General features: G+C 44.2%; 1 protein-coding gene across 1 annotated transcript in view; it reads left to right on the top strand.

The window, feature by feature from the left end:
* Nucleotides 1-20,778, top strand: part of LOC122941131 (ATP-binding cassette sub-family C member 2-like) — a 252,760-nt gene extending 231,982 nt beyond the window's left edge. The window contains exons 26-34 of the mRNA XM_044298157.1: nucleotides 406-561; nucleotides 2,197-2,396; nucleotides 2,758-2,884; nucleotides 3,683-3,784; nucleotides 4,637-4,780; nucleotides 10,117-10,275; nucleotides 16,638-16,804; nucleotides 17,115-17,309; nucleotides 19,650-20,778. Of these exons, the coding sequence (XP_044154092.1) occupies nucleotides 406-561; nucleotides 2,197-2,396; nucleotides 2,758-2,884; nucleotides 3,683-3,784; nucleotides 4,637-4,780; nucleotides 10,117-10,275; nucleotides 16,638-16,804; nucleotides 17,115-17,309; nucleotides 19,650-19,779 (1,380 nt within the window). The 3' untranslated portion in view covers nucleotides 19,780-20,778. The remainder of the gene's footprint in view (nucleotides 1-405; nucleotides 562-2,196; nucleotides 2,397-2,757; nucleotides 2,885-3,682; nucleotides 3,785-4,636; nucleotides 4,781-10,116; nucleotides 10,276-16,637; nucleotides 16,805-17,114; nucleotides 17,310-19,649) is intronic.
* The last annotated feature ends 1,376 nt before the right edge of the window (nucleotides 20,779-22,154 follow it).

Genomic DNA, 22,154 nt, shown 5'->3' with positions numbered 1-22,154 from the left:
AAATTACCTTTGTAAGAATCCTTGTAAAGGTGAAGTAACAAGACATTGAGTTTCCTGAATAGTCAGAAACACCTAGACGCTCCACCACATAAAATAGTAAGAAACACTGGTCAATACCTATCTGTGAAATTCTGCATCTTTCTCCATTCACTCCTGTTTTTAGACTCTGGCTGGACAACATGTTGTCCATAATGATGTCACTTGACCACATTGTCCAGTTGCTGCTGGCCACCATGATGGTTCATCCATAGTGATGTAACAGCGAGTAGCAGCTTCTGTATTATGAATGGCACATAGTAAGTAGGGTCCCTTTAGAGATTTTGCATTGGGGTCCAGGATCTTCAAGATTATTTTGACACGTTTTGTGGAAGATGCCAAATAGGACAATATGTTGTTTGCTTCCAGGACATTTACAATGTGGATGAAACCATCCCCATGTCGTTCCGGAGCTGGGTTGTCTTCATCATGGCAGTGATCGGCCTCCTGTTTGTGATCTCCTTGGCTACACCAATTTTTGCTGCTGTCATCATACCGTTGGCAATTGTGTATTATTTAGTCCAGGTAAGCATCTGCTTCCTTTCCGCATCTTCTATGGGGTGATGTCCTACTTTCACAGTTCACCCAGGGCATCCAGTACTATTTATCTGTAAAGAATAAATCAAGGCAACTGGACGTACTGTAGATTTCTTGAAAACATTTCACTCATTCTTCCAACGAGCTTTCTCAATTCTGAGTGATTGTACAAAAATTCTGGGAATAAATATGTAACTGAATCCACATCTGGTAATTATACCCAGCATTGGGTCGAAGGTGTTGATTCCATTATCCTAATTGGAGTCAGTAGATGATAAAGACTTCCCAGAAAAATACGTGGCAGACAATAGATGTCTAACCCCCCCCCCTCCTCTATTCAAGCTTGGCTTCTCCATTTTTACGTAGATGGCCTCCTTCACGCCTCGTTTGTACCAATCGGCCTCCTTATCCAAAACACGTACTTGACTGTCTTCAAAGGTGTGACCTGTTCCTTTTAGATGTAAGTACACGGCTGAATCTTGACCAGAGGTTTTGGCTCTTCTATGCTGGGCCATACGCTGATGTAGTCGTTGTTGCCTCAGTGTGTTCCTGGGTTTAAAGCAAACAGGAATGTGATGTTTATTAAAAATCCTTTTGAGTTTCTCAGACACCCCAGCTACATATGGGATAACCATATTCTTGCGTCTGTCATGCTTCTCGCCCTCACTGGTAGTCTTGGTAGTCTTTCTTCTCCTTCCTTCTGTTTTGAGAAAGGCCCAAATTGGATACCCACAAGTTTTAAGTGCCCCTCTGAGGTGTTTGAGTTCCTTTGCCTTGGTCTCTGTGCTGGTGGGGATTTTCTCTGTCCGGTGGTGTTGAGTCTGGATGACTCCCAGTTTGTGGTCTAGAGGATGGTGGGAATCAAATAGCAGGTACTGGTCTGTGTGTGTTGGTTTTCGATAGACCTCTATTCCCAGTTGAATAGAGGAGGGGGGGTTAGACATCTATTGTCTGCCACGTATAATGCTGTCTTGACACCTTTTTCTGGGAAGTCTTTATCACCTACTGACTCCAATTAGGATAATGGAATCAACACCTTTGACCCAATGCTGGGTATAATTACCATATGTGGATTCAGTTACATATTTATTCCCAGAATTTTTGTACAATCACTCAGAATTGAGAAAGCTTGTTGGAAGAACGAGTGAAACGTTTTCAAGAAATCTACAGTACGTCCAGTTGCCTTGATTTATTCTTTACAGATATATACCATGACCTGGATAAATGAGAACCTTCACAGACATCCAGTACTATTATATTCCCCATGTTTATTTATTTCTATTACATTCCTTAAAGGGCTAGTTATAGTGTCTGGACCTCAAGAAAAGCCACCAATAGAGTGCAACACAGCTATAAAAGCCATTGAATAAATGATTAGCTAAAGGACACAACATCAGAGGAGTCTAAAGTTTCCTTTTCAGAGCAATAAGTGTTCAAGTCTATAAAATGATCCCCAAACTTACACAGTAACACAGGGATTATGTATTTGATGTTCTAAAAATCACTGTGTCATGCTCCTACCCCTCCTAGATTTCTCTTATAGATTACGTGTTCCCTTAAAGACCCATAATCCTGTGGATGTCTTTTTATTATAACAATCATTTATTGTCATTGTACCTGCAGAGGTTTTATGTTGCCACCTCACGTCAGCTGAGACGTCTGGATTCAGTCACCAGGTCACCCATCTACTCTCACTTTGGGGAGACAGTCTCTGGTTTGTCAGTCATCCGAGCTTATGGACATCAACAGAGATTCATCCAGCACAATGAAGACAACCTAGATATCAACCAGAAGAGCGTTTACTCCTGGGTTGTGTCCAACAGGTAAAGGGCCCTTTACACGGGCTGAAAATTCCGTAGATAATCGCTAACGAGCATTCATAAAAACGCTCCTTAGCAATTATCTGGTGGGGTAAATGTACCAGCGATTTACTCGATGAACGAGCCAAATGCTCATTCATCGGGTAATAGATCATTTGTGAGGTCACAAAAATGATCGTTTGCCTGCAGCAGATTGTGCTATGTATGGGGACGAGCGATGGCATTAGCGAGCAGGTGATTCCTTCCTGACCTATCTGCTACTGTATCGTCCCGTGTAAAGGGACCTTAAGAAATTGATAAGGCAAGTGAGTAGGTAATCTGGAGGAATCTCTAGTAATCTCCTTGTTATGTGATGTATCTGCAGATGGCTGGCCATTCGACTTGATTTTCTTGGGAACCTAACAGTGTTCTTTGCTGCTCTCTTCGCTGTGTTAGGCCGTGGCACGGTGGACAGTGGGACTGTTGGACTATCCATTTCCACAGCACTCAGGGTGAGTCAATGTGAACCAGAAATACGATAAATGAGTTGTGCTTTTTTTAAACCCCAGAGTGGTTAACTTACAAAGAGAATCTAAGCCTCTGGAGGACCTGTCCTGCATTACTGCATTGTAATGATTGACTTCCCGAGTGGTGTCGCTGCAGGGAAACTAAGCACTTCCAGTTTTCCCCACTGATTACTGCTGATTGCTAGAGGTCCCAGCAGGGACACTTTCTGTAATTAACCTTTTGACAAGGAGCTGAGTAGAGATTGTTCAAAGCAGAAACCCCTTTAAATATCCTTGTATCTGAAGTATTCATAGGCTACAGGAGGACCCATAGAAGTAAACAACTACAACTATTTTTTTCTGATTTACTCCAACACAGCGATCCATCCAAGTCCTTTTAATGTGCTTCATTAGTTGTGAAGTATGTCCTGAACTTTGGACTAGTTCTACTCGTTGGTTCTCCAGTGTTTCCATGCAGGGGCAGATTTGGAACTTAAAGTGGCCCTAGAAAAAAGAATAAAAGTGGCCCCATGTTGTAGGTGGGTCCAAATTGACAGAACATGAGCCAAAACAAGTAGGCGGGGATAACAGAAGTAGGCAGGGCCTGCAGTACCGTAGTGCAGCACAGAATACCGCCCCAGCAGAACCAAATACTGCAGGACAGCAAAAACTACTGCTGCCCCAGCCACATTATTCAACTGCATCACCTTCATGAGGACGGTAATATAGCTGAGTTCAGGAGGGCTCCTGTGACCGTTGAGCATCAGATCATTATATATTATATCTTCATTTCTTATTGTGCAGATTACGCAGACACTGGACTTGTTGGTGCGATCGACGGCAGAGCTGGAGACCAATATTGTTGCAGTTGAGCGTGTGGATGAGTACATTAAAGTAGAGAACGAAGTAAGTTCTGAGGGCGTCAGCCAACACTATAGACCTAAGGATAAAGTCAGTTTATCACAAAGATTACCTTTAAGTCTTATTTGTCATAAAAATCCCATGTCGTGCCTCTCTTTTTTGAAGTTATGTCACAGACTGTTTCTATATTGATTTCTGTTGAAATTAGCATGTATGAGGAGAAGTTAGCTGCTACCTCCCTCACAGATGACACTGAGAAACTATACTCCTTGTCCTTCCTGGTAATGCTATAGGTACAGGCTGTAGACTAGGTAGAAGTCTCTGGCCTGATTGACACAGAGGAGTTTAGGAAACCTGTGGAGCCATAACAGTTATCCATTATATAACTAGATAATGCTAAACAGAAATTGAATAGCTTATATTGGTTTGATATATTTGCTAGACGTCCTGTATACAGTAATTATTGTTTACGGGTCTTGTTTAGGTTTATGCAGGGGTTTTGTTATAGGGCTGTGGTGGCAAACCTATGGCACGCATGCAAGATGGGGCACTCAGAGCCCTCTCTGTGGGCATGTGCACAGGGCCCGGTTATAGGCAGGCAGGGCCGAACTGGAAATCTTGTGGCGGCACTATGACACATCCTGGCTGGCGGTGCGCCCACCCTCAGCTAACTTTGAGTGGGCCTTCGGCAATATTGCCCTGAGCAGGGAGGAGTTCTGACGTCAGCATGTCATGCACTCTGCCGTGCTTTCTGGCTCCAGCCCTCCCCCCTGCAGCCTCAGCGTGATGGACTCCCATATAGTTCAGTGTATTGTACATGTAGAAAGTAAATATTTTATACATATACTGTATATATCTTGTATAAACTCAGCGTTCTTTGCTATGTTCATCTATCAGGCAGAGTGGACGACTCAGAAGCGCCCCCCACAGAACTGGCCAGATAGAGGCGTTGTGCAGTTTGTGGACTACGAGGCCCGTTACCGATCTGAATTAGACCTTGTTCTACATGGGATTTTATGCACTGTTGACAGTATGGAGAAGGTAATATGAGACTGTATGATCAATGGATGGATAGATCCAAAGATTGGTGGATAGATCCATAGGTTGGTGGATAGATCCATAGACTGATAGATGGATGGGTCCATAGATAATGCAAAAGACAGTTAGACCAACCACTCAAAACTATGTATAAGGGGAGTTCAGGTGCATGCTACCATGGCTGCAGTGCAAAAGCAAAGAAGGACTACAAGCATCGGCATACTGCTTTATGCGCAAATACACATGCAAACATTGAAAACATGAAAAAATGTAAACTGCATTTCTGCTGTACTTACTATATCAATATTTAAAGCTCTATGCACATATTTTTAATCAAGAATATGTCGGACCCATCTACCAGCGACAAGGTGGTTTTTATCAAGCAGGACTGACACTACCAGTCTTGTCTCTTCTGGGCTTTTGTCCTAATAAATTCAGGGCAATGCAGAATCCAGCTATAGGTCACTTTGCCTAGTGCTTATAATCAGAGTATCTGTCACGGCTGAGGATGGGGGAGACCCTCAGCCGTGCAATGCCAGGTCGTGTAGTGGCTACTCGGCCATGAGAACAGGATAGGGAGCAGGTCACCTCCTCACGCATCCCTACCCTGACCCTAACTCCTAACCTGCATGGGCCGACCTTTATGGTAGGAGGACCCATGCGCAGGAACCTCGGAGCCCTGTCTTACCCTCCGCAGATCCCTGAGCTAGGAGCTGGGTAAGACGACCTACTCCTCCTTGGCACGGAGGAGCAGGAGTCTCAATGGCCAAGCTGTTGGGAAAAGGGGAACATGAACAGCCTCACGGGAATGGCAGGCGAACACCCAGTTCCACCAACCTGCCACAGCCTTGCTGACTGGATCCCTGAGCAGACAGGAAACCAGAACCGTGAGCTGCACCAAACATAAGAAGGTCCCAACAGAACAACATACAACCACACACGCATAAAGACATCAAACATAACGACAATTATTTTTATGACCACAGGGGTGGCTCTCACTGGCAGGTCATATGCACAGGAGGCTGCTCCAGCCAAGGATGACCGAAGCAACCTACTGAGCCATGCCAAAAACCCAGGCTATATAGGCCAAGAAGCCACACCCCACAGTCGGACACACCCAGTGACATCACACACACACTGGGAAGGGAGTTAACCCTTCCAACACCACAGAAGGGAAACTCACAAGGGGAAGTGTCCAACAGTAGCAACACACTGTGGTTGTTGCCGCTGGCAACGACATGGGTGGCAACCGTGTCCTGGGAGATAGGCCGGGACACTGCCACCACATGTACAGACAGCCAGACGTTGCCACGGGCAACCACAGTGCAGGAAGAGTGTCAGTGCACACCACACATACTATACAAAGTGAACACAGACATACAACACAGTGAACACAACACACACACCTAACATAAAGGAAGTCAGGTGAGACCGCATGCCAGGACAGCAAGCTGCCTAGCGACGCTCAGGCTGCTCTGCTGCTAAATACAAAACTAGTTGCCCGCGGCAACCACAAGTGAGGCCACACACCAGCGGCCCTCACCCGTGGTTGAACACCCATACAAAACCGCAGGCAACCGCTTGCGGTAAAGGAGTCACGGTCATGGGCATGGCCGTGACACTCCCACCCCTCAAAGCCCCCCCACCAAAAAAAACGAAACTGGTGAGGAACTCAGACAAGGGGATGGGAGAAGGAGACGTCCACTCTCAGGACATGGTTCCCAGGAGGTCACTGTCAGCTGCATCCTCTCCCTGCTCACACTAGCCAGTCCGATGAGGCCTGCAGCCAGCGACAAGGGAATGGAACCACAGAGAGTGGACGAGGGGACTATCCACTCACGTCCCCACTCCAGTCGCTGCCAGCAGACACTCCTAACCAGCACGCAGCCGGACCACTTACAGAGTGCTGCCAGCAAACGACCAGAGATGGGAACATGGAGAGGGACGAGGGACCACCAACACGGACACGGAAGGTACGGTGGCGGGGAATAAGCCACCAACCGTGCCGTTAACGGTGATCCCCCCGGGACGTTCTCCCTCCGGAGAACGCGCATGCAGGCCACAAGGGGATGGCACTGCATGCTGCACCCTCTTCCGAAGGTGTGCCACCGCACACCAAAAAAACACCACGTGCAATAAATCAGGGGGACGCCAAACGAGGCAACGGTGAAGGGAAAGGCGAGGAAACGCCACTCACCACGCTGTCAGAAGCGAAACCCCCAGAACGCTCTCCCTCCGAAGAGCGCGCATGCACCCCATCCGCAGACAGCGGTGCATGCTTTACCCTCTTTCGAGGGAACGCCAGTTGGGAAGCCCCTGTGGTCATACTGTCACGGCTGAGGATGCTCAGGAAACCAGAACCGTGAGCTGCACCAAACATAAGAAGGTCCCAACAGAACAACATACAACCACACACGCATAAAGACATCAAACATAACGACAATTATTTTTATGACCACAGGGGTGGCTCTCACTGGCAGGTCATATGCACAGGAGGCTGCTCCAGCCAAGGATGACCGAAGCAACCTACTGAACCATGCCAAAAACTCAGGCTATATAGGCCAAGAAGCCACACCCCACAGTCGGACACACCCAGTGACATCACACACACACTGGGAAGGGAGTTAACCCTTCCAACACCACAGAAGGGAAACTCACAAGGGGAAGTGTCCAACAGTAGCAACACACTGTGGTTGTTGCCGCTGGCAACGACATGGGTGGCAACCGTGTCCTGGGAGATAGGCCGGGACACTGCCACCACATGTACAGACAGCCAGACGTTGCCACGGGCAACCACAGTGCAGGAAGAGTGTCAGTGCACACCACACATACTATACAAAGTGCACACAGACATACAACACAGTGAACACAACACACACACCTAACATAAAGGAAGTCAGGTGAGACCGCATGCCAGGACAGCAAGCTGCCTAGCGACGCTCAGGCTGCTCTGCTGCTAAATACAAAACTATTCGAAAAATAAAAAAATAAAAAAACTGGAAGTCCTTCCGGTGTGATGACCCATGTCGGGTCTCAATCTTAACTTCTATAGCATATAAATTAACCTCATGGGGGGGGCGGTCTGATAACCACTGAAGAAGGGGATACTCTAGCCCCGAAACGCGTCTGGTCAGACCCCCCATCACTTTAAAAGTAGTGCACTACACAAAGAGGAAGACCGCTGCCGAATATCCGTTGAAAGACCGCGTGGAAAGCTAGACTGAATCGGGTCCGAAGCCAAACCGGCGGACTCGTATGCACTGATCCACGATACGGCAAACGAATACTTGGTGAAGCAAAGGGAAACCTTCACCTGAACACGGCAGCCGGGGTCACTCCAAACGGGTAAGACCGTTCCGACCTCAGGTCGGTATTACCGAATATAACATTCAGCGACTTTTAGTTGGATACTGCTGGGACATACATATAGCGGGACGCCGCCGTATGTCAGCTAGCAGCTACGATTTAAATTCTCACTGCAGGCGCTATAAAGGAGGTACAAAGCCGTTTACTATGATTATGGACGAATAATTACCTCTTTCTTTATGGTAGGAACGCATAGCCATCTTCTATCCATCTCCTTTCGGTTGTTATACTGTTGCTAAAACCAATATTCTTTTAGGACATTGAAAAATGAGCTAATCACTGACTGCTGCGCATATTCTATCCATATACAGCAATTGCTATTAACTGCTTGGAATTGTCCTTGACTACTGTGTTGTGGGAATCCAGCAGACGCTATCAAGGTGGCATAAGGGCCGATAGCTGGCAACACGGACTTGCATCTACCCTGGTTAAAGAGATCAAGCTACCTTGATACCCACTACTGTGCCGCCACTAGTCGGCTGTTAAGGATTTTGGATTTTTTACTACCAGTGACTGAGTGTCCTTTAAAGTCGTGCTCACCGTCAGCCGATTTTATCACCATTTTTTATCCGGATCCTCAGCACACTGATAGATCTATTTGTATAACGTGTATTTTTATAGATTGACCCTGTTCCTAATATTTACTTTTATCCATTCTTGTTTTATTATCCTAAATATTTTTAGAATTACTGTTTTAATTGATGTTTTGAACTGTTTTAAACTAATTAAATCTTGTGGCCTAATATCTTGTGGTGTGCCCAGTCTTCTATTGATTATTAAATACAAAACTCGTTGCCCGCGGCAACCACAAGTGAGGCCACACACCAGCAGCCCTCACCCGTGGTTGAACACCCATACAAAACCGCAGGCAACCGCATGCGGTAAAGGAGTCACGGTCATGGGCATGGCCGTGACAGTATCCCATAGCTGGATTCTACTTTTCCCTGAATGCAGTTTACATTTATACATATTTTCAATGTTTGCATGAGTGTTTTTGTGCAGAAAGTAACATGCTGCTATTTGTAGTTCTTGTTTGCTTCTAATCCATAGATGGATAGATAGATATGAAATAGATATGAGAGAGAGATTTGATTAGCTGGATACAAGAGCGATAAATAGATCCCAAAAAAATTCTCGCCTCACCACAGGCACTAGTGGGAATACGTACTCTGCACTGGAGGTGCAGTAAATTACTGCTAAAGGGGTTTATGTTGTAAATTACTGCTAAAAGGTTAATATTCAGGTTCACCGCTCTACAATGTTTACTGTGGTGACAATATGTGCACTTTGTATCCCAAAAGGTGTTATATATAGGAAATTAGGACGGAAATATTACAATGGTGGTTCACCTCTCGCCATTTTTCCGAGTGCTCAGACTTCTTGTGGTTTTTAATTTTGCCCGTTGTTTTCAATAGCGGTATTTTGTGCTGCCAAGTATTATTTGGTTCAGCTGGGGTGGTATTTTGTGCTGCACTATGGTATTGCTGGGCCCACCTACTTCTTCTGTCCTGTATTCGCCTTGTGTTGGTCTTCTATCAGTATAGACCCACCTACACCATGGGGCCACTTTTAGTATTTTTTTTTCCAGGGTCTGTATATGGACTCTATATTATGGAGGTCCTCCATTGAAGGATGTATGTAAGGAGATGATGAACTATGTAATATAATATACTTTAAGTTCACAGTCCGCCCCTGTATATTCCTGCTCTGGTGAGTTGGACTGTGGAAAGTGCGGCCACTATGCTGTAATGCAAACATAATCTCCCAGATTTCAGTGCAGCTCGATCAGTGCATGATCAGCTAAATGCATTGTATGGTGGCTGCTGACAGGGTGTTGATGGATGCTAGCAGCAGTAAGCAGAAATGCAAGTCCTGATCGGGATCGGTAACGAGTTAAATGAAACACTCATCCCTGCTACATCTGTAACTGAACACTCCATGTGACCGCATATAACTGTTGATCTGTCCCTCAGGTTGGAATAGTTGGAAGGACGGGAGCTGGAAAATCTTCCCTTACGAATTGCCTCTTCCGGGTCATCGAGGCAGCAGGGGGGAAGATAATCATTGATGGTCTGGACATCTCCACCATTGGCCTCCATGATCTGCGCAACAAACTAACTATAATTCCTCAGGTAATTCACCCATCATTTATGGCTGACTAGAAGGCTAGCTTTCATATGTAAGAAGTTTAATCACATAGCTGGCTGGATGAGGCCAGTACACCCCCCCCCCTCCTCCTTCCCCTTAGCCCATTTCTTCATGATCATGTTCATCCCCTTTAAATTTAAAATGAGGTCTGCCTGTAATCACCACAAGGGGGAGCTTATGTGCTTTCTGCACATTGTGTTTATATAGACCTGTGTCTAAACAGTAGAAAGCTCCCTCTAGTGGTGGTTGTAGGCAAACATACATTTTCTTCAAACACCCTTAAAGGATAACTGTCACACTAAGACCCTAATTTCAATTTTCATATATGTAGTTACTAATAACATGATATTCCAGAATCAGTTACTATTAGTCTGACTTACCCCATATTTAATAAGATTCAGCCCTTAGCAACCAGTCTGCATAAAACTGCAATTTCTCTATTCAGTTAAGATGGCCGCCACTGCCCTCACCCTGAGGCTAATCCCACCTGCCCTCACTAGCCAGTAACAATAGCCCCCCAAAAGTGTCAGTAACCAGAGCCCTCCTCCCTAAAGGGTTAATCTCCTGCAGCATAAAGGGGTCCTCTTACCACATGTTGCTTTCATTTATACACTGAGCAGACGGCAGATCTCCCTTCCCTGGTCTGCGCTGCTCCAACCCTGCATTGTCCCAGTCTGCTGAATGAGGGAGCGTCTGCCAAGCGCAGGGACAGGGAGAAGTGCACACAGCCCAGGCACTGTTATCAGCTGCTGGGGAGGACCTGGCTTTAATCATTTACTTACAGTCCCTGGCTGTCAGTAATGTGACCTTGCACGCTGCGTGCTTCTGCGTCCTCCTTCCTTCAACACAGAGAACAGACCTGCATAGCAACCTGATTTTAAGCACAGATAAAAATAGGCAGTAGAGGGAACAAAACTGTGGAATTAAAGGGTAATTGAATACACAGTGAAAAGTTGAAATAGGGCCACCAAGGAGATATTAATCACCACAATCCAATACTCCAAAAAAAAAAAGATGACAGTTATACTTTAATGACCAGACCACTTTTTACACTTCTGCACTACACTACTTTCACCATTTATTGCTTGGTCATGCAACTTACCACCCAAATGAATTTTACCTCCTTTTCTTCTCACTTAATAGAGCTTTCATTTGGTGGTATTTCATTGGTGCTGACATTTTTAATTTTTTTGTTATTAATCAAAATTTAACGAAATTTTTGCAAACAAATGACATTTTTCACTTTCAGTTGTAAATTTTTTTTTAAAAAAAATACATTTCTATATACATTTTTCTCTAAATTTATTGTTCTACATGTCTTTGATAAAAAAAAAAGTTTGTGTAAAAAAAAAAATGGTTTGGGTAAAAGTTATAGCGTTTACAAACTATGGTACAAAAATGTGAATTTCCGCTTTTTGAAGCAGCTCTGACTTTCTGAGCACCTGTCATGTTTCCTGAGGTTCTACAATGCCCAGACAGTAGAAAACCCCCACAAATTACCCCATTTTGGAAAGTAGACACCCTAAGGTATTCGCTGATGGGCATAGTGAGTTCATAGAACTTTTTATTTTTTGTCACAAGTTAGCGGAAAATGATGATTTTTTTTTCCCCCCCCTTACAAAGTCTCATATTCCACTAACTTGTGACAAAAAATAAAAACTTCCATGAACTCACTATGCCCATCACGACATACCTTGGGGTGTCTTCTTTCCAAAATAGGGTCACTTGTGGGGTAGTTATACTGCCTTGGCATTTTAGGGGCCCAAATGCGTGAGAAGTAATTTGAAATCAAAATGTGTAAAAAATGCCCTGTGAAATCCTAAAGGTGCTCTTTGGAATGTGGGCCCCTTTGCCCACCTAGGCTGCAAAAAAGTGTCACACATGTGGTATTGCCGTACTCAGGAGAAGTCGGGCAATGTGTTTTGGGGTTTCTTTTTACACATCCCCATGCTGGGTGAAATAAATATCTCTGTCAAATGACAACTTTGTATAAAAAAATGGGAAAAGTTGTCTTTTAGAGAGATATTTCTCTCACTCAGCATGGGTATATGTAAAAAGACACCCCAAAATACATTGCCCAACTTCTCCTGAGTACGGCGATACCACATGTGTGACACTTTTTTGCAGCCTAGGTGGGCAAAGGGGCCCACATTCCAAAGAGCACCTTTAGGATTTCACAGGGCATTTTTTACACATTTTGATTTCAAACTACTTCTCACGCATTAGGGCCCATAAAATGCCAGGGCAGTATAAATACCCCACAAGTGACCCCTCTTTGGAAAGAAGACACCCCAAGTTATTTTGTGATGGGCATAGTGAGTTTATGGAAGTTTTTATTTTTTGTTACAAGTTAGTGGAATATGAGACTTTGTAATAAAAAAAATAAAAAAATTAAAATCATCATTTTCCGCTAACTTGTGACAAAAAATAAAAAATTCTAGGACAGGGGTGCACAACGTTTCCTTGTTGGGGGCCACATTGCCAGACTGAACCAATGACGAGGGCCGCAATTAAAATTTAAAGGTGTATTAACAACTGAAATATTGTACTTATGGCATGTTGAACACACATTATATACCATTAATGTCTAGTTACACTTCTAGGACTCCCATCTAATGGGAGAAATACATAAAGAAATGCATGTGAGCAGCCACAAGACATAGGCATACATGTCTGTTACCAGATGGTTGGGGGCCGCACAGAATAGTATCAAGGGCCGCATGTGGCCCCCGGGCCGCAGGTTGTGCACCCCTGTTCTAGGAACTCGCCATGCCCCTGACGGAATACCTTGGGGTGTCTTCTTTCCAAAATGGGGTCACTTGTGGGGTAGTTATACTGCCCTGGAATTTTAGGGGCCCTAATGTGTGAGAAGTAGTTTGAAATCCAAATGTGTTAAAAATGCCCTGTGAAATCCTAAAGGTGCTCTTTAGAATTTGGGCCCCTTTGCCCACCTAGGCTGCAAAAAAGTGTCACACATGTGATATCGCCGTACTCAGAAGAAGTAGAGCAATGTGTTTTGGGGTGTCTTTTTACATATACCCATGCTGGGTGAGAGAAATATTTTTCTAAAAGTCAACTTTTCCCATTTTTTTAATACAAAGTTGTCATTATAGAGAGATATTTCTCTCACCTAGCATGGGTATATGTAAAAAGACACCCCAAAACACATTGCCCAACTTCTCCTGAGTACGGCGATACCACATGTGTGACACTTTTTTGCAGCCTAGATGCGCAAAGGGGCCCAAATTCCTTTTAGGAGGGCATTTTTAGACATTTGGATCCCAGACTTCTTCTCACGCTTTAGGGCCCCTAAAATGCCAGGGCAGTATAAATACCCCACATGTGACCCCATTTTGGAAATAAGACACCCCAAGGTATTCAATGAGGGGCATGGGGAGTTCATAGATTTTTTTGGGGCACAAGTTAGCAGAAATTGTTTTTTTTTTTTTTTTTTCTCACAAGTCTCCCTTTCCGCTAACTTGGGACAAAAAGTTCAATCTTTCATGGACTCAATATGCCCCTCAGTGAATACCTTGGGGTGTCTTCTTTCCAAAATGGGGTCACATGTGGGTATTTATACTGCCCTGGCATTTTAGGGGCCCTAAAGCGTGAGAAGAAGTCTGGAATATAAATGTCTAAAAACTGTTACGTATTTGGATTCCGTGAGGGGTATGATGAGTTCATGTGAGATTTTATTTTTTGTCACAAGTTAGTAGAATATGAGACTTTGTAAGAAAAAAAATAAATAAAAAATTTCCGCTAACTTGTGCCAAAAAAATGTCTGAATGGAGCCTTACAGGGGGGTGGTCAATGACAGGGGCGTGATCAGGGAGTCTATATGGGGTGATCACCCCCCTGTCATTGATCACCCCCCTGTAAGGCTCCATTCAGACGTCCGTATGTGTTTTACGGATCCGCGGTGTCCGTGTTTTGCGGATCCGCAAAACACATACGGACGTCTGAATGGAGCCTTACAGGGGGGTGATCAATGACAGGGGGGTGATCATCCCATATAGACTCCCTGATCACCCCCCTGTCATTGATCACCCCCCTGTAAGGCTCCATTCAGACGTCCATATGCATTATGCGGATCCGATCCATGGATCCGTGGATCCGTAAAACACATACGGACGTCTGTATGGAGCCTTACAGGGGGGTGATCAATGACAGGGGGGTGATCAGGGAGTCTATATGGGGTGATCACCCCCCTGTCATTGATCACCACCCTGTAAGGCTCCACTCAGATGTCCATATGTGTTTTGCGGATCCGATCCATGGATCCGTGGATCCGCAAAACACATACGGACCTCTGAATGGAGCCTTACATGGGGGTGATCAATGACAGGGGGTGATTAGGGAGTCTATATGGGGTGATCACCCCCCTCTAAGGCTCCATTCAGACGTCCGTATGTGTTTTGAGGATCCGTGGATCAAAACAGCGTCTAATATACCTTTTAGGGGTTAAAAAAATCACATCTACAGCCTGCCAGCGAAAGATCGCCGCTGGCAGGCTGTAGATCAGCTAGTTTACCTGCACTTCCTGTGAACGCGCGTCTTGCGAGAGGACGCGCCGGTGCGTCCAGGAGGAATAACAGGGCCGCCGCAAAGACGCAATCCTGCGTGCGGCGGTCCTGTAGAGGTTAAAGAGGTTGTCCCACCTGGAACATTAATGGTGTATTAACAGGATGTGCCATAAGCAGGGGCGGATTGGCCATAGACCCTACAGGGAAATTTCCCGGTGGGCCGATGACCAGGGGGCCACTCAAGCCCTCTTGATGGCTGCAGGCCAGATACATAATGATGTAATGCTCAACAGCAGGTCCTGAACTCAACCGTATTATCGTCCTCATAACAGTGATACAGTTGAATACTATGGTTACTATGCTATTTGGTTCTGCTGGAGCAGTATTCTGCGCTGCACTACTTCTGTTGTCCCCGCCTACTTGTTTTGGCCCGTCTTCTGTCAATTTGGACCCACCTACAACATGGGGCCACTTTTATTTTATTTTTCAGGGCCACTTTAAGTTCCCAGTCCGCCCCTGGCCATAAGTGTCTGGTAAGTGTGGTCCACCTCTGGGATCCGCTCCCATCTCGAAAACAGGGCCTGAAGTAAATGTAGAGCAAGCTGTGCATATGTACCCACCCTCCATTCACTGCTGTGGGACCGAAATTACCGAGCACTGGTCAATTTTCGGAAATCCCATAGCAGTGAGTGGAAGGGTAGCTGCGCATGCATGATGTGCTTTCTGTTCACTTTGGGACTATGTTCTTGAGACAGGAGCAGGTTCCTGGGATCAGCACATATCAGACAATTATGACATATCCTGTTTATATACCATAAATGTCCCAGATGGAACAATCCCTTTAATTCTGTCTATGCGGGGAATTCGGATATTTGTCTCAGCAAAAAGGGCTCTGACCACTATAGAGATTTAATATGAAATCCATCAACACATAATAATGGATTGGTTTAAATAAAAATAAAAAAATAAAAAATGATGTTCAAGGGTGAAAAAACACGCTCCCTTATAGACATGCAATGTTAGTTATCACCCCTAATGTCCTTAGAAACTGATTTTCTATAGAGTAAATAATAAAAAAATCTAACATGGTTGACTTATTAACCCCCACTTCTCCAGACTGGGGCAAAGCTGTGCATAGGTGACTGCTGCACCCAGGCCCTGGTGTCTAATGGGGCGCACAATGCTACATTATATACACGGACACACATGGAGACTATACTATCTGTGTCTACATTATATACATGGACACACATGGAGACAGTACTATCTGTGTCTACATTATATACATGGATACACAAGGATACAGTACTATCTGTGTCTACATTATATACATGGATACACAAGGATACAGTACTATCTGTGTCTACATTATATACATGGACACACATGGAGACAGTACTATCTGTGTCTACATTATATACATGGACACACATGGAGACAGTACTATCCGTGTCTACATTATATACATGGACACACAAGGAGACTGTACTATCTGTGTCTACATTATTTACAAGGAGAGACAGAGAGGCAGTACTATATGGTCGTTCTTCAAGGAGACCAGGCAGCAGTACTATCTGTGCTTATGTCATTTAGGTGGAAAAACAATGAGACAGGGACTAATTTGTAAACATTGCCGATATTTTTAGGGATAGATGGGAGGTAACAAAATATATGATTACATAATTTTGCAGGCAAATGGATATCTATAACATGTGGAAGAGTTGGTGGCGGGTTATCACAGCAGTTTGGCTCCCGTAAAGCAATAGTGATATCAATGCCTTGCAGTCCATTGGCCTTTCACTTAGTGCACTTTTCCTCTGTAGGATCCGGTGCTGTTCTCTGGGACACTGAGGATGAATTTGGACCCGTTCAATCAGTACACGGATGAGGAAGTCTGGAAAGCTCTTGAACTCTCTCACCTCAAGCCATTTGTAGAAGAGCTGCAGGAAAAGCTCTTCTACGAAGTAAGCGAAGGAGGAGAGAACCTAAGGTAAGAGCACAGCCGCACTGAGGAGTCTCCTATCTTGTGTTAATCACAGCAGGCTCCTTCTGACAGACAAATCTTAAGACACAAGTTGCTCCCCCATACAGCCCCCCCCCCCCCCCCGCCCAGCTAAATTACATTTATTAAGCCACTTTTTATACCAATTTCTGCACATCTTCACATTCACACCTTGTCATGCTCTTGCTTCTACTTTTAATCTACTTTAGTCCAAATTGTATCCCGTTTTCAATGAAAGATTTAACTTGTAAACGTGTACATTGTCTTGCATTTCCCTCACAAATGTTGTTGTGTGCAGTGTCGGGCAGAGGCAGCTGGTGTGTCTGGCTCGAGCGCTACTTCGCAAATCCAAGATCCTCATTCTGGATGAAGTCACAGCTGCCGTAGACCTTGAGATGGATAATTTAATCCAGAGGACCATCCGCAGTGAATTTGCAGACTGCACAGTGTTGACCATTGCACATCGGCTGCACACCATCATGGACAGTAACAAGTGAGGACACTGCTTATCATCCCTTCTCCTTAGGCTCAATCATGTCAGACACTGGGCAGCATAGGTGTTAGTGCAGAGTCATAGCTGACAACCTCTGTAGGCACGGTCCATGGTTTGACATGGCCTCATGTCTGGTGTATTTCTACTCATAATGTGTTGTCCTAGTTAGTGACCTTTTTTCTTTACTAGACTCTCCCCTGTGTCCGACCCCTCATCTTCTTTGTGATTCTGGATCCTGTTATTTCACTTGTCCTGCACATATTGGGGGGGGGGGATGTAAACCTGTGGGCCTTTACTGGGGACCTCACAAGATAAACATCCTGCAGACTGTCCAGAGACAAAACTCCTTGGAATGTGGTGAAGGAGTGTGTGGGGGGGGCAGCATGGACTTGGGGGCTGCTAATTATTCATAGACTGACCAGCCAGAGGGAATTATGGAGAGTAGAGGAAGTTGGGGGAGGTAGTTCTAGTTGCTGTTGTGTACTAAAGAGTCAGGGTGGACCAAAGTGCACCTTTCGGATTTCACCGGTCATTTTTTACAGATTTTGATTGCAAAGTACTTCTCACAAATATGGGCCCCTAAATTACCAGGGCAGTATAACTACGCCACAAGTGACCCCATTTTGGAAAGAAGACACCCCAAGGTATTCTGTGAGGGGCATGGCGAGTTCCTAGAATTTTTTATTTTTTGTCGCAAGTTAGTGGAATATGAGACTTTGTAAGGAAAAAAGAGAAAAAAAAAAAATCAACATTTTCCGCTAACTTGTGACAAAAAAAAAATAATTCTAGGAACTCGCAGTGCCCCTCACGGAATACCTTGGGGTGTCTTCTTTCCAAAATGGGGTCACTTGTGGCGTAGTTATACTGCCCTGGCAATTTAGGGGCCCAAATGTGTGAGAAGTACCTTGCAATCAAAATGTGTAAAAAATGGCCTGCGAAATCTGAAAGGTGCACTTTGGAATATGTGCCCCTTTGCCCACCTTGGCTGCAAAAAAGTGTCACACATCTGGTATCGCCGTACTCAGGAGAAGTTGGGGAATGTGTTTTGGGGTGTCATTTTACATATACCCATGCTGGGTGAGAAAAATATCTTGGTCAAATGCCAACTTTGTATAAAAAAATAGGAAAAGTTGTCTTTTGCCAAGATATTTCTCTCACCCAGCATAGGTATATGTAAAATGACACCCCAAAACACATTCCCCAACTTCTCCTGAGTACGGCGATACCAGATGTGTGACACTTTTTTGCTGCCAAGGTGGGCAAAGGGGCACATATTCCAAAGTGCACCTTTCGGATTTCACCGGTCATTTTTTACACATTTTGATTGCAAAGTTCTTCTCACACATTTGGACCCCTAAATTGCCAGGGCAGTATAACTACCCCACAAGTGACCCCATTTTGGAAAGAAGACACCCCAAGGTATTCTGTGAGGGGCATGGTGAGTTCCTAGAATTTTTTATTTTTTGTCGCAAGTTAGTGGAATATGAGACTTTGTAATAAAAAATAAAAAATAAAAAATCATCATCATTTTCCGCTAACTTGTGACAAAAAATAAAAAGTTCTATGAACTCACTATGCCCATCAGCGAATACCTTAGGGTGTCTACTTTCCGAAATGGGGTCATTTGTGGGGTTTTTCTACTGTTTGGGCATTGTAGAACCTCAGGAAACATGACAGGTGCTCAGAAAATCAGAGCTGTTTCAAAAAGCGGAAATTCACATTTTTGTACCATAGTTTGTAAACGCTATAACTTTTACCCAAACCATTTTTTTTTTTCCCAAACATTTTTTTTTATCAAAGACATGTAGAACAATAAATTTGGTGAAAAATTTATATATGGATGTCGTTTTTTTTGCAAAATTTTACAGCTGAAAGTGAAAAATGTCATTTTTTTGCAAAAAAATCGTTACATTTTGATTAATAACAAAAAAAGTAAAAATGTCAGCAGCAATAAAATACCACCAAATGAAAGCTCCATTAGTGAGAAGAAAAGGAGGTAAAATTCATTTGGGTGGTAAGTTGCATGACCGAGCGATAAACGATGAAAGTAGTGTAGTGCCGAAGTGTAAAAAGTGGCCTGGTCATGAAGGGGGTTTCAGCTAGCGGGGCTGAAGTGGTTAAAGGCAGACTATGAGCTGTAACCCAGGGCCAGGACTGCTCAAGAGTTGTAGTTGTTTTACTAGAAGTTCTAGTGATTTTTTTTTTCATCTTAGAAAATCTTAGACACGTCAAGGTTCTAAAACAACTACATTTTATAAGAAATGTAAAATGGATTCTGTAAGTAAAAATGAACAATTCAGCTGCAGAAATTCATAGTATCTTTGTCTTTTTCGTTTGCAGGGTCATGGTGTTGGACGCTGGAAAGATAATAGAATATGGTAGTCCAGAAGATCTCCTGGTGAGCAAAGGACACTTTGCCTCTATGGCCAGAGATGCTGGCATTGAAGACACCAACACCATATCACTGTGAGGCCTAGAGGATGTAGATGTGTGTGATGAGACCTCAGCACGGACTCTCTTAGAACTCTTTGAGCATTGACTGCTGCCAACCCAAGACAAGTCATGAAGCAATGTAAACTTTGGGAAAAAGATTATCAGCGGTGGAAGGGAATTTAGTTAATTGGAAAGTGGATTATAAGCTAAGATGACCAATCTTGTGTGATGTCATAGAATTTATAGTAACAAGTGACTATACGGTAATAATTATGTGACTGTAGCACTGTCCATATGGCTTCATCATATCTTGGGTACTTTGGCGGAACATGACATATTTAAATTCTGCATCTTTGAGACACTTTTTTGACTGAGGGAAAATGTGATCTCTTGCAATTGACTTCAATGGCGAAGCCAGGGTAGATGTGGATATGAGCATCATACTTGTGAAGCATAAGAGGATGTCCTGGTCTCTGTATCTCAAAAACTTTACTATAAAAGTTCATGGAGGTGCCCCTGGACAGATCAGCTGTGTGGGAATGTAATGGGAATCTTATACTGCATGTATGGTGGAGAAGCTGCCATGGCCAAGTGTTGTCACCAAGAGGTTTTCCAAGAATGTTTGTGGGTAACAACCTTCTGTGTCTTTGGGTATGCCAACAAACTGTAAGTTTCAGCAGTGGATTCTATTCTCCTGGTCTTCCATATGATTGTGAAGAACAACCAGGCACGAATGGGCTGCAAAAAGTTGGGATTCTAGTTGATGCATCCGGTCATCCAGGAATTTTTTTTTTCTGCTTCAGTGCCCCTTTTTCTTGTATGTTGGTTTATCATGGCAAATAAGGCAGATGTCCACTTGCATCAATCTAAGATGTTAAGGTCACTTGACACTGATGGGTAGCTAACAAAACTTTCTGCATGCCGCTTTGTGGCTCTCTGGTGAAATTGTCTTTCGCATTGGATTTGCTGGTTTAAGGGTACTTTCACACTTGCGGCAGAGGATTCCGGCAGGCAGTTCCGTCGTGGGCAATCTGGACGCAAATGGATGCATTTGTGAGACGGATGCGGATCCATCTCACAAATGCATTGCAATACCGGATCCGTCTTTCCGGTTGTCATCCGGAAAAACGGATCCGGTATTTATTTTTTTCATAGATTTAATGGTTTGCGCATGCGCAAACGGAAAGAACAGATCCATTTTGCCGGGACACCTGGGGCCAGATCTGGCATTAATGCATTTCAATGGAAATTTGCATTCCGGCAAGTGTTCAGGATTTTTGGCCGGAGAGAAAACTGCATGCTGCAGTATTTTAAATTTTTTTTTAAAAACATATTTTATTTGGTTTTTAATATACTTAGTACATCAAATACAGAAATAAGCAAAGTGTTTACAGGTCAAAACATACTTCTGATGCACTTCTATAAAACACATGTATATATTATATACGATAAACATCACAAAATAAACTCTTTTCCCTGCCCCTGTCCTTCCCCCCTTTAACACAAGTGTGCTGGAATAATAAGATCCTCAAGAGTAGTAGAACCACAGTTCCTATTTCTGAGGGTTAAGGGTAAGGCTACTTTCACACTTGCGCTTGATCGGATCCGTTCTGAATGGATCCGATCATATTAATGCAGACGGAAGCTCCGTTCAGTACGGATCCGTCTGCATTAATAACTTAGAAAAATTTCTAAGTGCGAAAGTAGCCTGAGCGGATCCGTTCAGACTTTCAATGTAAAGTCAATGGGGGACGGATCCGCTTGAAGATTGAGCCATATGGTGTCATCTTCAAGCGGATCCGTTCCCATTGACTTACATTGTAAGTCTGGACGGATCCGCACGCCTCCGCACGGCCAGGTGGACAGCTGAACGCTGCAAGCAGCGTTCAGCTGTCCGCCTGGCCGTGCGGAGGCGAGCGGAGCGGACGCTGAACGCCGCCAGACTGATGCAGGCTCCATTCAGACTGCATCAGGGCTGGACTGAGGCGTTCGGGTCCGCTCGTGAGCTCCTTCAAACGGAGCTCACGAGCGGACCGACGAACGCAAGTGTGAAAGTAGCCTTAGTGAGATGACTCTCGTCAAAGTATCGGTGAGGTTACAGATCTCTTGTACGTAAAGAAGTGAACATCCTTTGACACGAGTCATGTATGTTATGTATATTGTTCGCTAACCATTTCCATTCACAGATATGTGTTTTGTTATATCAACTCACAATTCCAAGAATGGAATAAAACGCCTGAATGTAATTTAACCATTTTGCGTGATATGTCTTATTTGCTTTCCCTCCACTTTCTTCTGCTGCCCACTTATCTGCTAAGAGACATTTCTTGGTGTTTTCTATAATTTCTTTCTGAGTAGGGATTATGGGTAATAGCCAATATTTCAGTATACACCTTTTTATAGCCATTAATA

The sequence above is a fragment of the Bufo gargarizans genome, chromosome 6 (genome assembly GCF_014858855.1).
Source record: "Bufo gargarizans isolate SCDJY-AF-19 chromosome 6, ASM1485885v1, whole genome shotgun sequence".
Classification (NCBI taxonomy): Eukaryota; Metazoa; Chordata; class Amphibia; order Anura; family Bufonidae; genus Bufo; species Bufo gargarizans.
The sequence above is the reverse complement of the archived record's forward strand: the minus strand, read 5'-3'. Positions and strand labels throughout refer to the sequence as shown.